At 35.7% G+C, this 15511-nt stretch overlaps 1 protein-coding gene across 14 annotated transcripts in view; it reads right to left on the bottom strand.

Moving 5' to 3' along the window:
• GPHN (gephyrin) overlaps positions 1–15511 on the bottom strand; it is a 628070-nt gene that overhangs the window by 57182 nt on the left and 555377 nt on the right. For all 14 annotated transcript variants that reach the window (XM_030319344.1, XM_030319345.1, XM_030319348.1 and 11 more), the window contains one exon: positions 66–187. In XM_030319344.1, coding sequence (XP_030175204.1) covers positions 66–187 — 122 coding nt within the window. The remainder of the gene's footprint in view (positions 1–65; positions 188–15511) is intronic.

Below are 15511 nucleotides of genomic sequence, written 5' to 3'. Positions count from 1 at the left end.
CTAGTTAGTACTCCCAAAATTCAAATTTGTACAAAAACAACTTCCAAATAAAATCCAATACTTACTTGTCTCCCACAATTCCCAAGTTGATTGTGGGGTAACCATGTTCCTGAATTGTTGCTAAGAGGGTTGAACGATTGCTGTCTCGAATCTTTCCTGGTAAGAGGTCATCTTCAGGATTTAGCAGCTACAAAGCCAAAAAAACCACCACAAATTATTCTCTTAGGATAATGTTGCTTATGGTTAATGGAAAAGAAGTAGATGTAGGACACAGGGGTTAGCATATCTAACACCTACAACAGTATCTGGCACATAGACAGTACACACCCAAAGGGTCCCTGGATAGAGAGTATAGGAGGTTGGAAAAAATGTCCCTCCAGAATTAAAAAGCATTCAGAAATTTAAATGGTGACTAAATAGCAGGCCAGATATCACACCTGCTTTGGCTACAATTTGACAATAGTGGTTTGTAGAGATTGGCCTTCCCAGTGGTCGCTCACAGGGGCAAACTAAAGAAAACAACTTACTTTTTCCCTCCCAATATTCTTTTCTAGTTTGTCTTTCACTGAGAACATCTGAGGTACAGACTTTGTGACATGATATTTTCAAGTCTGAAGAAAATGATTGTTTATATTTTTTTTTCAAGCTTTTGATCTCTTCTCTGAAGTGGGATCAACAATATCAAAGAAGTTAAACTTACTTGAAGGAGAGGGAGACAAGTATCTCGTCTCTTTAGTAGCAAAATTAAACAAGTAATGCTTAACTAGAAATATGCACAATTATCCCATGACTCTGAATTGAATCACCCTTTAGAGATTTAATATCTCCCATTATGTCTATGAAAAAAATTATTGGAAACTTATTCTATGTTAGGATGTTTCAGTGAGGCAGTGTGGTATATAGTGGGAAGAGCCTGGGATTCAGACATTCAAATTCAAGTTACCTAAACACATTATGCCTTAATGCTCTTACTTATAACATATAGTAATAATAATTGCTTTTAAAAGTAGTTAGGACTGGGGTGCCTGTGTGGCTCAGTCGGTTAAATATCCGACTTCAGCTCAGGTCATGATCTTGCGGTCCATGAGTTCGAGACCCACGTCAGGCTCTGAGCTGAGAGCCTGGAGCCTGCTTCGGATTCTGTGTCTCCCTCTCTCTGACCCTCCCCCGTTCATGCTCTGTCTCTCTCTGCCTCAAAAATAAATAAACGTTAAAAAAAAAAGTAGTTAGGATTTATTGAAGTAATGAACACTCAGTTAATGTGGGTAAATATATAATAAATATGATTATCTTCCTTCATGAAAAATGACATTTAAAGAGCACCTATTTTACCCCAACTATTTTCATATTTTACTCCTAGATGCTAGTGTAGATGGAATTAGCTTCTAATGTAAATACAGATTTAGATCAGATTATAACATACTTAAGAGGAGGGATCCTTAACACATGCAGACACACCAACGTACAACTTTAATTTACACATCAATTTTAAGATGTACTTTGAATCCAGAAATACAAAATGAATAAAAAGTACATCTTGGAGGTGAAAAAATCTGGACTATTACCTAAGGAAGTTGAAGGCAAGCCTGCACATTTTAGATACTTAGGCTGTTAATATGGCCAATACCTAGAGCTTCATATCTCAGTTCTCCCAAACAATAACCCCAAGCCCCTTCAATCTTCCTTCTGACTCATTAGTGATACCATGTGGCAGGACATTTGGCTTTATGTTGAAAAGTAGTAGCTTTGCAACCAACTGTTCCCTTAAAATAGCTAGAGAAAAACTGATCATCTTATTCAGTGTCACCTGGGAGTCTTCCCTTCAAATACTGCATTAATTTAACTTAATCAGATGCCATGTGACATTGCAACCCACTTTCATCCTTAGTCTGGCAGAGCTTAGAAAATTGCTATTGCAGTGCTAATATAGATTAATTTTCTGATCTTAATTAACACACAGTTATTGAAGTCATTATAATTTTATAAAGGCCAAGGCTTACAGTTCTTTAACTCCATTAATCAGACAAGTTGCTTCAGAAAGAAACTGTGTGGTTATATAATTTTTTTTGTTTTTCCACAAAAGGGTACTGACCAACTAAACAAGAGCCCTGTTTTTAGGGTGTTATTTTGCTGTAAACAGTTCTAGAAATAACAGAACAATTAGAGATCATTGGAGAACTAGTCATTTATCTGTAAAGCTGACATGATAAAATAATACTTAGTTAAATGAGGGTGTGGGATTTACAGTGCATTTCATGTATTTTCAAAGAAAAACAGAACTGAATGGGAGATTAAGGCTGAATATACTAGAACAAATTCACAATATTTCCTTTTAAAACTTAATCTTATTTTTTGGTTATCTTATACTTCTGGTCATCTTTGAAATGATGCCTGAAACCTGCCACAGTTAAAATACAAAAGAAAAAAAAAAACCAAAGTAAAACAACACATAACCCATTATCTCCCTACCTTGTTACTTTCCTGTCTACCATATATTAAATTTCAATTTCCTGTTTCTGTTACTAGTGGTGCTACTGTCTTTCAAACATTTAAACTTTGATTCTTTTTATTTCCCTTTGTAGTTCACTATCTTCCCAAAGATCACAGTTCTTAAGAACATCCTAATAACATATCTTCCTTGACCCTATGGTTTTAGTCATTCTCTTACCCAGGCGTCCCACCCCTTCATTTCAGATATTCAATGTCTAAATGTCTACCAATCATTATAATTGGCTATCATACATACAAACTCTTTCCTTCTGAGAAACAGAAACATCAACTTGCAAAACTGTACTATTATTTGTATAACAGAGAAACTGTACCAAACCATGACAAGTAACTCAAACAACTATCTTAAGTCAAATTGTTTTAACATAAACTTGTTTAGACTTATATACTCCAAGACCATGGACAAATTGAGACCATGATAACTCCAGATGGACTCATGTGCTCCAAAGATGAGACCATTTCAGCAACTCACCTATTTTATAAAATCTGACCAGTCTCTGCCTAGACCTTACTTGCTAATTTTGACCTTAAAACCACCCCCAGTTCTCATGACCAACCTCAGTTCTCAAAGTCGTGTATATATCCTTCTGTAATATCCTCCATTTCTGGCACTACTGGGATTCTTCCATGGTGATGCTCTCCCTTGCTCAGAAATTTTTATACAGCTTTGTATGATCAACAAATTTCCCTGGTGGTTGTTGTATCAAGACTTTGATAGTCCTAGAGGTCCCACCAAGACTTAGACAAGACCCTTTCCTACGACTATTCTTATATTGGTTACATTGAACTTCACTGAGGTCTCTTGAGTCTCTTTGCTCCAGAGATTCTTTGCTTATGATGGTAAGTCCAGCACTTCCTTAAGGTCTGATCCTTTTTTGTTGAGTTCCCAAAGCTAGCTGATATTTATTTTGTTTGTTGTGAGAATAAGGTTCCCAGGACTTTTTGGTTATTTGATCAAATTTGTACAAATTTTTGTTTTTCTTGTGAAGATGTGTTAAAGCATTGATTTGATACTAATCATCTTGCTTGTCAACAAACAAGATGTAGCTTGTTTGGCTAAATTCTTGTGTGTCTGTAAGAGCTTTTCTTTGTTTATGTTTGAGAAATTGGCTTTGGGAGAGATCTCTTCTCTAACTATTCCTGCTGATTTTTAGGGTCAGCTGTTAGGGATTCAACCTTAGTGCTAAGGACTTCAGGTATAATATATAAGCAATATTTTTCCAATTCATGGGCTCATCTAATAATAAAATTCTTGTACTTCCTGGCATAACTCTGGCTTGTTTTATTTTTCTTGCATTTATCTTTCAAAAAAGCATAAATTCATGAAGAACAATTTGGAATTCCAGTGGTCACTTTGAAGTACATATGACATGACCACATTTATCCACTTGAAAGCATGTTGAGAACAAAAGGGAAATACAATTCTGAATATTCAATGATTAGCATTTTATTGTTATGCAAAGTTTCAAAAGGAAGTTTAAATAAAAATGTACAGAATTTAAAATTCTTTTGTTAAACCCTCATGAGGAGGTTCTCTGTCTCCTTTCTAAAAGAGAAATCACTTAGTTTATTTCAAGAGACATCCTTCTTTGTTTCTGTTCTTCGGAGATTTAATCTTACGGTCTTGATTGAATTGTTAAAGGGCCTGAGATTGATTATAATGACTCACTTTCCCTTTTCTATGTTTTGAAATGGGCTTGTCTGCATAAGACTTCTCCCTTCTTTGCAAAGGGAAGATAATCAGGCTTCTCTAGTGGTCACTAAATCCATATCCATTGCAAACAGCTCCCTTATACATCCCTACTTTTCTTTTTCCTTTTTCTAGAATACTTTATTAATTGATCAAAAACCAATTCTAGCAATTATGGACACACCTTAGAAATACTCAGATTGTCTAGGTAAACAGATGTAACACATTGAGAGAAAAAGTCAGATTATAAACTCTAATGGAGATGTTCGTATTTTAAATAGCTTCTGATTAAACTCTGGGGAAAACAAACAAACAAACAAACAAACAAAAAAACCTAATTGCCTCAGAAAGAAAAAAAGGGCATTTAGAGCTTTCAAACATAACTTAAGGAGTATTTTAAGAATTTTGTTTTCAAATACTGAGGTTTACAAATTGTATTTGAAAAAAGTCCACATTCTATTTCTATCGTGATGACTCTGCACGAATTAGGCAGAGTTGATAATCTTGCTTCAAAAATTGTGTTTTCTTCCTGACTTTACTAGCATGTAAGAAATGATACTAGAAATATATTCTAGTTTAATTTAGTTTTCTAAATTTCCTTTCCTAGTTTTGCTACAAAATAGCAACACTGTGTTCATCTAAATCTGAGAATGATGATATGGCATGTCTCTGTGAAAAGAGGCTGATGAGGTTCAAGGCATGCTACCCCAAAATATGGCAACTGGTACAGTGGATATTTCAAGCTGAAGGAATTTGAGAAATGGCATGTGCAAGAAGGACTTCCCCATTACACAGGTCATAAAACCTTCATGTGAGAGGTACCCTCCCTATGCCTGGAGGAAAGGAGCATCCTTATCTCTGAAGATGAAGGGACACAGAGGAATCCAAATGAACAAGAAGCCTTGCTAAGTTTCCCTCAGTTTACTACTACTTTCCTCAAACCCTTTGTCCTATCATATTTTTCCATGACGTTCCACTCCTCATCAAGCCTAATATAAAAATGCTCAGGTTTGACTGTTTCTTCAGGTCTTCATTTTCTTATGAAGGCTCTTCTGTCACAAAAAACTTAAAAAAATGTATATGCCTTTTCTCTTGTTAATCTGTCTTTTGTTTCAGGGGTAACAAAATTGAGAACTTGAGAAATTAGAAGGGTTTAGGAAAAATATATTTTTCATTCTACAGGATGAATTCTTGTAAGGCTTCTATTAAATCATAAGATCTTATATGAAATTAAATTTTATTTTATTAAAAAATTAAAAAAAATATTTATTTATTTTTGAGAGAGAGAGAGGGAGTGCATATGAGCAGGGGAGAGGCAGAGAGAGAGAAGGAGACAGAGAATCCAAAGCAGGCTCTGTGCCATTAGCACAAAGCCCGACATGGGGCTTGAACCCACAAACCATGAGGTCATGACCTGAGCCAAAGCTGTACGCTCAACAGACTGAGCCACCCAGGTGTCCCTGAATTAAATTTTAATTGTCAGATCCTTGTTAACTTTAAGATCTTAACAAGTATTAATTTGAGCAATTGATAAATCATTTTTTTAATATGAAATTTATTGTCAAATTGGTTTCTATACATTACCCAGTGCTCATCCCAACAGGAGCACTCCTCAATGCCCATAACCCACTTCTTCCTCCCTCCCACACCCCATCAACCCTCAGTTTATTCTCAGTTTTTAAAAGTCTCTTATGGTTTGCCTCCCTCCCTCTCTAACTTTTTTTTCCTTCCCCTCCCCCCATGGTCTTCTGTTAAGTTTCTCAAGATCCACATAAGAGTGAAAACATATAGTATCTGTCTTTCTCTTGTATAACTTATTTCACTTAGCATCACACTCTCCAGTTCCATCCACATTGCTACAAAAGGCCATATTTCATTCTTTCTCATTGCCAAGTAGTATTCCATTGGGTATACAAACCACAATTTCTTTATCCATTCATCAGTTGATGGACATTTAGGCTCTTTCCATAATTTGGGTATTTTGGATATTACATTGCAGGCAATGTAATCTTTAACACACTCATGCTCTTATTACATACATCATTAACAGGTTAGAGTAACCATCATTAACAGGTTAGAGTAACCATCATTAACAGGTTAAAAAGGATATACAAAGGCAGAGGAATGCTTGTGCAAGGTAGTGAATATGTTTAGTTTTTAGGTAAAAAAAGAGTATTTTTCTTCAGGCAAAAATGATCTGATTGTGCCAAAATATGAGGGATGACAGTGAAAAATATTCGGGAGTATTACAAAGTAAGTATAGAAGGTCTAAAGGAAAATTACTTTTATAGCTTGGGAGTAATAATTATAAATAATGAATTCACAGAAAGGATAATATGTATGAAAAATATTGACAAAGTTGGTCATATGACATGGGTTTCTTCATAAGGAAAAAAAGCCTGTGAATTTTTTATTGCAAATCATTATTATAATTTGGGTTTTCTTTCTGTTAAAGATGGCCAAGTTATCTTGTGCCCAGATAACAAAGGTCCCTTTTTATAACCAAAATATTTTGTTAAGTCTTTGAGTTGTGGCATACTCTTAAATCACTTCAAACAAAAGCTTCTAATAATCACGGTCACTTATTGGTGATTTTAAAAATATTGTTTGCAAATATTTCTTGTTTTTATTTTGACTTTTACTAATATCTTTTCTCCTCTGACAACTCTTCTTGGTTTTGCCTTTCCCATATTCAGGATAAAACTGTTCAGATGTCTTTTACACCTTTAAAACAAGGTTTTACTTTCCTGGATGGCTACTAGGTAATACAAAGATTTGCTCCTTTCTCCTGATAAAAGGAAGGATGCTAAAGTATTTGACATATTTTTACATTGAAATTTAGAAATCTAGAATTGTGGCTTTGAAGTACCTGGCAAACTTTTATATTTGCCTTAATGTTAATCTACGTGGCAGTGGCCAGATGTGTAATCTCTGGAGCTTTAAATGCTACTGCATCTGCTAAGCTGTACGGTTTAACAAATTGTCATGCAATAAATAGAACATGAAGACATGATGCTCACATAAATCAAAATGACTACTTCAGAAAACCTAATACACAATAATGGCCCATCAAAAAGTGATACAAACTGGACTGATCACATCTCCAGAAGATAATGGTCTAATTTAGGCTGAAAGTGACCAGGAGTGGGGGAAACTGAGAAATGAAATTGAAATCAGGACTTCCAAAACAGATAAATTGTGTCACATGCTAACATAGAACACAAACTATTTTAGTTTAAATTGTTTTTAACTCCAGCTCATAAAGAGCTGTAATTATATATTTGCAGAAAGTTATAAAAATAGTACAGAGAGGTCCCCAGTTTCCCCAATAGTAACATTTTATATAACTATAGAATAATATTAAAACCAGGGAACTGACATTGGTATAAGGAATATGTATACTTCTTTGCCACTTTGCCACATATGTAGATTTGCATGACCTGCTACCTCAAATCAAGATGCAGAACCATTTCTTCACCTCGAAGATATTCCTCATGCTAACCCTTTATAGTCATATTCTCCCTCCTGTCCATCCCTAATACATCCCTAATACATTTTCCATCTTTATAATTTTATCATTTTAAGAATGTTATATAAATGGAATCCTATAATACGTAACCTTTTAAGATTGATTTTTTCCTACCACTCAGCATAATACCACTGAGGTCCATCCAAGTTGATGCATGTGGCAATAGTTCATGGCTTTTTATTCCTGTTTCCAGTTTTGGGGATTACAAATAAAGTAGACCACTTATATTTAATGTAATTATTGATATGTTAGAGCTTATGTCTGCCATTTTATATTGGTTTCTGTTTTTTGCTTTTTTTTTGTTTCTTTTTTCCTTCATTCCCCCCTCCATTTTCTTTTCTTTTCTTTTTTCTTTTTTTTGTCTTCCTCTGGATTAAATATTTTTAACAATTCCATTTTGATTCACCTCTATTATTTTTGAGTGTATCTCTTTTTTTTTGGTAGATGCAGATAAATATGTTCATCACAACATTGTTTATTTCAATGGTAAAAAATGGTCAACAAATTATATATCTAACAATAGGGAACTGATTAATTATGATACATATAACAGAACTCTTTATAGACATTGATGCATTATGGACACATATCACTGCCATTGAAAGATTTGTGATATGCTATTTAACTGAAAAAATAAAACCCAGAAAATAAAATAGTATTTATGGCACTGTCTCATTTTTACAAATAAATATATATTTATATAAGCACAGAAATTGAATGACTATATATCAAAATGTTAGCAGTGGTTTCTTTCCCTTTTTGCACTACACTAGAATGCAATCTTCATGAGGACGGGGACCACTGTGTTTTTTTGTTAACTACTGTATTCTGGCAACTAAAATAGTACTTGGCACATAGTAGGAGCTCATATATAGTAAGTAGTGAATTAATGCTTATTTGTATTTTCTAGTTTTCCTATAAGTAAGCTGTCACTACACCTAATCTCCTTATGTTAAAAAGATAGCGTACACCCAAAAATTGAAAGTAGGGTCTCAAAGAAATATTTGCACACCCCTATTAATAGCAGCATCATTCACAATAGCCAAAGGTGGAAGCAACCCAAGTGCCCATGATGGCTGACTAGATAAACAAAATGTGGGGGGTGTGTGTATTTATAGACATAGAATTTTTATATAAATTTATATATGTTATATATATAATTTTTATATAAATATATACACATACATACACATATATATATATAATGAAATATTCAATTGTAAAAAGGAAGGAAATTCTGACACATGCTATAACATGGACGAACCTTGAAGATATTTTGCTAAGTGAATTAAGCCAGACACAAAAAGGCAAATTCTGTGTGATTCCACTTACAGGAGGTACTTAGAGTAAAGAAATTCATAGAGACATAAAGTAGAATGGTAGTTGCCAGAGTCTGGAGGGAGGGGGAAATGAGGAACTGTTGTTTAATGAGTACAGAATTTCAGATAGTTCTGGAGACTGGTTGAACAACAATATGAATGTATTTAACACTACTGAAATATACACTTAAAAATGATTAAGATTGTAAATTTTATGTTAGGTGTATTTTACCACAATTAAAGATGAAAAAAAAAATTAAGTGTCACTGATGGCCTTGGCAAAAAGGGTTCCAGGAAATAGTGATGCCTTCAACAAAGAAAAAGGCAAATCTGGAAGGAAGTATTCCACTCTTTATGGTGGTAGAAAGGGAAAGATGGTGAGTGAGATTAGGTAATAGTGGAACATCAGGTAGAAATATCCAAAGAAAGTTAAAAATGAAGGCTTGAATTTACAAAAAAGAGGTCAGGATTGAGGCTAGAGATATGGGAAATTACCTGCATGTATTCAAATGAGAGAAAAACTCTAAGGGAGAATTTAGAGAGTGGGAAGACACAGCAGTGGAACAGAATTTTGGGAAAGAATACTCCATTCAGCGAATGGGAGAAAGATAAGGAACGACAGAAGTAGTAGTCGGGGCATCAAACAGGATGGAATCACAGAATATAAGAGACAGTTTCAAAGTGGTAAGTGAAGAATGTCACTGATACTAAATAGTATAGATAGGTTAGGGAGGATAAATATCAGAGCAGGATTTGGAGATTAGGAGTTATTACTGTCTTCAGGAAATCAGTTTCTGTGCTAATGGGGCACTAAATAGATTTGGGATTTTTTTGTTTTGTTTTGTTTTGTTTTGTTTTTGTTTTTAAGTGGATAGTGAAGAAGAAAATGCAATGAGTGCAGATCTCTCCTTGCACAAACCTAGTAGTCAGTAGGAGGGGAACAATGCAGTAGCTCAAGGAGGCAATAGGGTGTTTAAGTATAGGTTTTCTTATGAGAGTGGTAATCACTGTATATTTGGATATAGAAGGAAGATGAGCCATTAAAGAAAAAGTAATCAAAGACAGAAAAAAAATAATTTAGAAAGTTATGAGGAAGGTGAGAAAGAATGAATTTAAAGGTAGAAGTAGAGGAATTGTTCTTAGAAAGAAATACCATTTCCTTTTAGATTGGAGGAAAGAAAGATAGCTAAAGGAATGGGGAAAATTTTTAGTTAAAGAAAAGATGAGGGAGCCCTCATCTAGTTCAGTTTGACACATATTTCTTAGTTTCATTTTTCCATTAAAGATGCCAAGAGTGAGAAAGAAGGACTATTACTGAAGTATAAAGAGGGTACAGAATGTATGAATGAACTATCCACAGGGGAATGTGCTAGGAAATCAACAAGACCGTGACATCAGGATTACCAAGCAACTTTAAGTACCAGGTTGACATTAAGTGGCAGAAATTTGTTGTAGTCTGGGTAATCACAGTTCTATTAATTTTTTCAGTAATGTTTCTCTGCTTGGGAGCAAAAATGGAGACAGTAGAGGATAGAGTCAACCAGTTTAGGTATCAGCGTAGAAAGCAAAGGACCAGATTAAAGGAGTGAGGCTATCTGAAGATAGTGAGAGCAACTTTAAAGTGGTTAAGTCATAGTCTTTAATCTGGAGAGTAAGTACAGTATAGCTAGAAGACACTAATGACAGTAAAAACTACTTAACCTGATAGGTTTCAGGGCTGCCATTAAAAGCTGGAGATATGAAATTTAAGGAGATTCCCGTGGGAAGCATTGTGGCATAGAGAAGAAAAAAAGTCATTACAACCAGAAGACTTAGTTGTAAAATCAACCTCTATCCTTACACAAAATAGATTATGTTGGGAAAATTGCTTTGTTTTTGAGCTTTAATTTTCTCTTACTTAAAATGAAGGATAATTATACTACCCTCATGATGTTGCTTTAATCATAAAGCACATAGTGGTACTGGTCACAGGAGATACTCAACTTCTTGTTCCTTCTCTTATTAGTGAAGTTAAGTATAGTTTTCTAACAGCAGCTGCTTGTGGAGGGCCCAAAGAGTAGTATATGGAGATTTTACAGAGACTTTACATTTTAGAGAGCTTGTTTGTACAGGCATCTGTTTTTGATGGTGGCCAAGAAAATGATAAAAGATGGAATAGAATAAGCAAACATGTAGTGGAGATGAATAGATTTAATTCTGTGTGTATGCACGTGCGCACGAGCATGTGTGCGTGTGTTTGTGTGTATGTGATAGTGAGAGAGAGAGAGAGAGAGAGAGAGGGAGGGAAGGGATATTAAATGAATAAATGTAAGTTATGGAATATGACTGAAAATAACTGAAAGAGTACCCTTCGAACTAGAAGAGCCAGCACCTACTAAAGAAATAATTATTGCTTCTACTTGAGTAACTAGTTAACATGCATTCAGTCTTGACTTCCTGAACTAATTTGCAGTGGGCTGACTGATGTCCAGTGTAAAGGCCTTTAGATCACCATCTACAGTTTTAAGGGGATCAGAATGTATTTGAGGAACAAAGAGATGATAGCATAAAGAGTCAAAATTAGAAATAAAATTGGGAAGTATAAAAACAAAACAAAAGAAAAACAAAACTGGGCAGTATAAAGGTTGAGGAAAGAGAAGGAAGATATAGCTGTCTCCTAAGTGTAAAATTTGTATCTCCTATCTCCTATTTATATTCATTTCCTATGTGACTTTATTATCTAGTCTCATGATTTTATATGCTGATAATTTCCAAATATGTTATCTTTAGCTTTAATCTTTCCCCTAAGCTCCAGACAATATGTTCAACTGCCTACTCAATATTTCTACCAGGATTTCTAAAAAGTATCTCAAACTTAACTTGTCCAAAACAAAAGCCCTGATTTCTGCTGCCCAATCTTTCTCACATGGGTAAGTGATAACTATCTCTAGAAACACTCAGGTCAAAACTTTGGAGTTTATCTTGACTCCTCACTTTCTCTTATATAGTTCTACTTTGAATTAATAGCAAAACCTGTTGGCTTAATCTTCAAAGTATTTGCTGGATCTGATTATTTCCTACCAAATATTTCCCCATTTCCTGGATATTACATATCTTTCTAACTAGTCTCCCTTTTCTATATGCCATGTGATGTTGATATCAGAGTAAACATTTAAAAATTTAGGAAATGTTAGGTTTCATGTTATCTTTTCCTTCCTCAAAACTGACTATTTAGAATGAAATGGTCTTATTTCTGTTATCTTTCCAACCTCATCTCCTTTTACTTTGCTCCTTTTCCTCTGTACTTCAGCCACATTGACCTCCTTGCTATTCCTCAAACATGATGAGCATACACCCTACCTCAGAACTTTTCTGTCTGTTGTTCCCTCTGCTTGGAATTCAATTCCCCTTATGGCACACACCCTTAATACCTTCAGATTTCCACTCTAATTTTGCCTCATCAGTGAGACCTGATTACCCTATATAAAATAGAAGACTTTATCAGTCAGGTCTGGAAAGGAAAACCAAATCCTCTAGGTATTTCAAATGCAGGGGAGTGGGAGAAGAAAGGACTTAATACTAAGAATTGGGTACAAATGTGTTGGGAGGGTTGGAGAAGCAAAAGGAAAAAAGTGTGTTTCCAAAGATTAGTAACTGCAGGAAGTCACCATTGTCTCTAGGGCTACTGGGGGAAAGTGATGTTACTGAAGGTTGAGGAGCTTATACTTCTGCTAACTTCCTTCCAACTTCTAATATTGTGTCAATACATCCCAAATGCAAAACCAATAGAGAGCCCGGGAAATTGGGTTTTCAGGCTTCTAGCCTTATTGTATAGGGGAGAGCATGAAAGGGCTGATGTAGGGTAGGTTTCAACAGATAATAGCTGGCATATACCTCTTCTACTACCAGTCTTTATCTACCATTCTTTATTTTTCTTTATAAAACCATTGATGACTACTTGTTCATTGACTATCCACCTCTACCCTACCTCTATTAAGAACAGGGATTTGGGGCGCCTGGGTGGCGCAGTCGGCTAAGCGTCCGACTTCAGCCAGGTCACGATCTCGCGCTCCGGGAGTTCGAGCCCCGCGTCAGGCTCTGGGCTGATGGCTCGGAGCCTGGAGCCTGTTTCCGATTCTGTGTCTCCTTCTCTCTCTGCCCCTCCCCCGTTCATGCTCTGTCTCTCTCTGTCCCAAAAATAAATAAACGTCGAAAAAAAAAAAATTAAAAAAAAAAAAAAAAGAACAGGGATTTGTCTTTCTTGTTTGCTGCTATATCCTGAGCAGTCAGAACAGCGCCTAGCATCAGTATGGTATAGTATACTAAATAGGGAGGGGTGGTGGAAATGGTTTGCCCCAGTGGAGAAGAATATTTTACCACTGACATTGTTTAGAATTGCCAGTGTATGGTGATAATAAAAAGCAGAATGACTTGTAGTTAGTTTTATTATTATTTTCTAATTTGCCACAGATAATGCATCCTCTTATGCGAGGGTAAAGAATTAATTAACAAAACCTTTTTCCATCTCTAAGGACAAATTTGACCTTGGGTTAACTTTCTAGCTCTGTTCTCCTGGAAATTTGATACAGATGAAATGTCAGCTTGTTACCAGGCAGCAATTCTTATGGCAAAAATGGTCTCTGATTGGTAACATGCATATGGACTAGAAGGAACTATAAATGAATTATAAATCTCTAGTGGAAAGTAACATCTTTGGGCTTTTGTGAACGTGATGACACTTGTATCTGGACATTTCCCTTGTAGGGACCCTGGTAGCTGCCTAAGACTGTTATAAGAAATACTGATTCCCATGCAGGATATGCTTCTATGTTGGTGGCTCCCATACTCTGTTAGTATAATTCTTGTTCCATTGTACCTGAATGTCACTTGAAAAAAGAGAATAGCTCTTGGATGGCTGTGTAGATGATTAAGAGGACTAGTTTCACCAAAGATGAAAGTCTGGTGCAGCCTTGCTGGACAGAGTTTCCTGTTCAAAATCCTTTTAAATAAACTGGTTCATGATACAGTGTATTCGCATCTTATATAAGTCTGATATTTAGTTAAGATAATCCCTGATGGGCATTCCAGCATGTAATAGATGCTTAATGAATATTTATTGAACGAGGCTGGAAGTGTATGCCATGATTACATAATTACATTGGCTGTTCTGTATTAGTTATAGTTCATAACTGTACCTCTTCAATTTTGAAATAATTCCCTTATCCAGAACAAACACATGTACTCGTAAAATACTGGGCAGGTTTTAAAGACAGACATCTTGGGGCGCCTGGGTGGCGCAGTCGGTTAAGCGTCCGACTTCAGCCAGGTCACGATCTCGCGGTCCGTGAGTTCGAGCCCCGCGTCGGGCTCTGGGCTGATGGCTCAGAGCCTGGAGCCTGTTTCCGATTCTGTGTCTCCCTCTCTCTCTGCCCCTCCCCCGTTCATGCTCTGTCTCTCTCTGTCCCAAAAATAAATAAACGTTGAAAAAAAAAAATTAACAAAAAAAAAAAAATAAATAAAGACAGACATCTTGTATGGCATTCTTTGGGTTGCCTCAGGCCACTATTCCACTTACCTATATACCACACTGGATTAAAAAGTGGACATATATGAAGCCACACATATCAGGGGAAGTTAGTACTTAAGAGGAGTGTGTACTGTGATTAAATTATAGACTTGCCACATTAATAGACAAGTATAATTTCTTTTGGCCTATCTGAAAATTAATATTTTTTTCCCATTATTTCTATCAAAGACCTCAAGCCTTTAGAAGAGATACTATACTTTATTCATCTTTTACCCCCAGTTTCCAGTCTAGTGCCTGGTATAGAGGCAGTCAATAAACATATGTTGAAATAAATTATACAATCACAGAGAGTCACAAGAATGGCTAACCTTGGATGGAAATAGGGAAGGAATGTTAAGCTATATGGAACCAGAGATTTATAGAGTTTACATACATTAGTCCCTTGGAAAACCACAGTAAGTACAGCAGGCCAGAGAAAGTAGGGGAATGGAGTCATATAGTACCTATCAAAGCCTCTCCAAAGATAATCAAGCCTATGGAGGCAGGGAGCTGGGACTACAAATTCTTCCTTAGATTCCATGATGTAAGTATCATCTCTATTCTTACCCCATCACTTTTCTTTATCACTAGTAAATAGTTTTAATATAGAATGTGTGACAGTACTTTTTTTTAAAGTACTACCAATGTATTCTGGGGGATAATTGAGAATGCTGTCCAGCCCTACAAAAACATTAGGAGGAATACAAGAAATATAGCTTAAACAAAGTTGCCTAATAACTAGTTACTTATGAATTTGCTCATTATCTTTAGCTTTCCCAACCCCCCTGAACTCACTGAGATACACAAAGCATATACATAAATCACAAATAAGAATAGTTCAGGGGCGCCTGGGTGGCGCAGTCGGTTAAGCGTCCGACTTCGGCCAGGTCACGATCTCGCGGTCCGGGAGTTCGAGCCCC

The sequence above is a fragment of the Lynx canadensis genome, chromosome B3 (genome assembly GCF_007474595.2).
Source record: "Lynx canadensis isolate LIC74 chromosome B3, mLynCan4.pri.v2, whole genome shotgun sequence".
NCBI lineage: Eukaryota > Metazoa > Chordata > Mammalia > Carnivora > Felidae > Lynx > Lynx canadensis.
The sequence above is the reverse complement of the archived record's forward strand: the minus strand, read 5'-3'. Positions and strand labels throughout refer to the sequence as shown.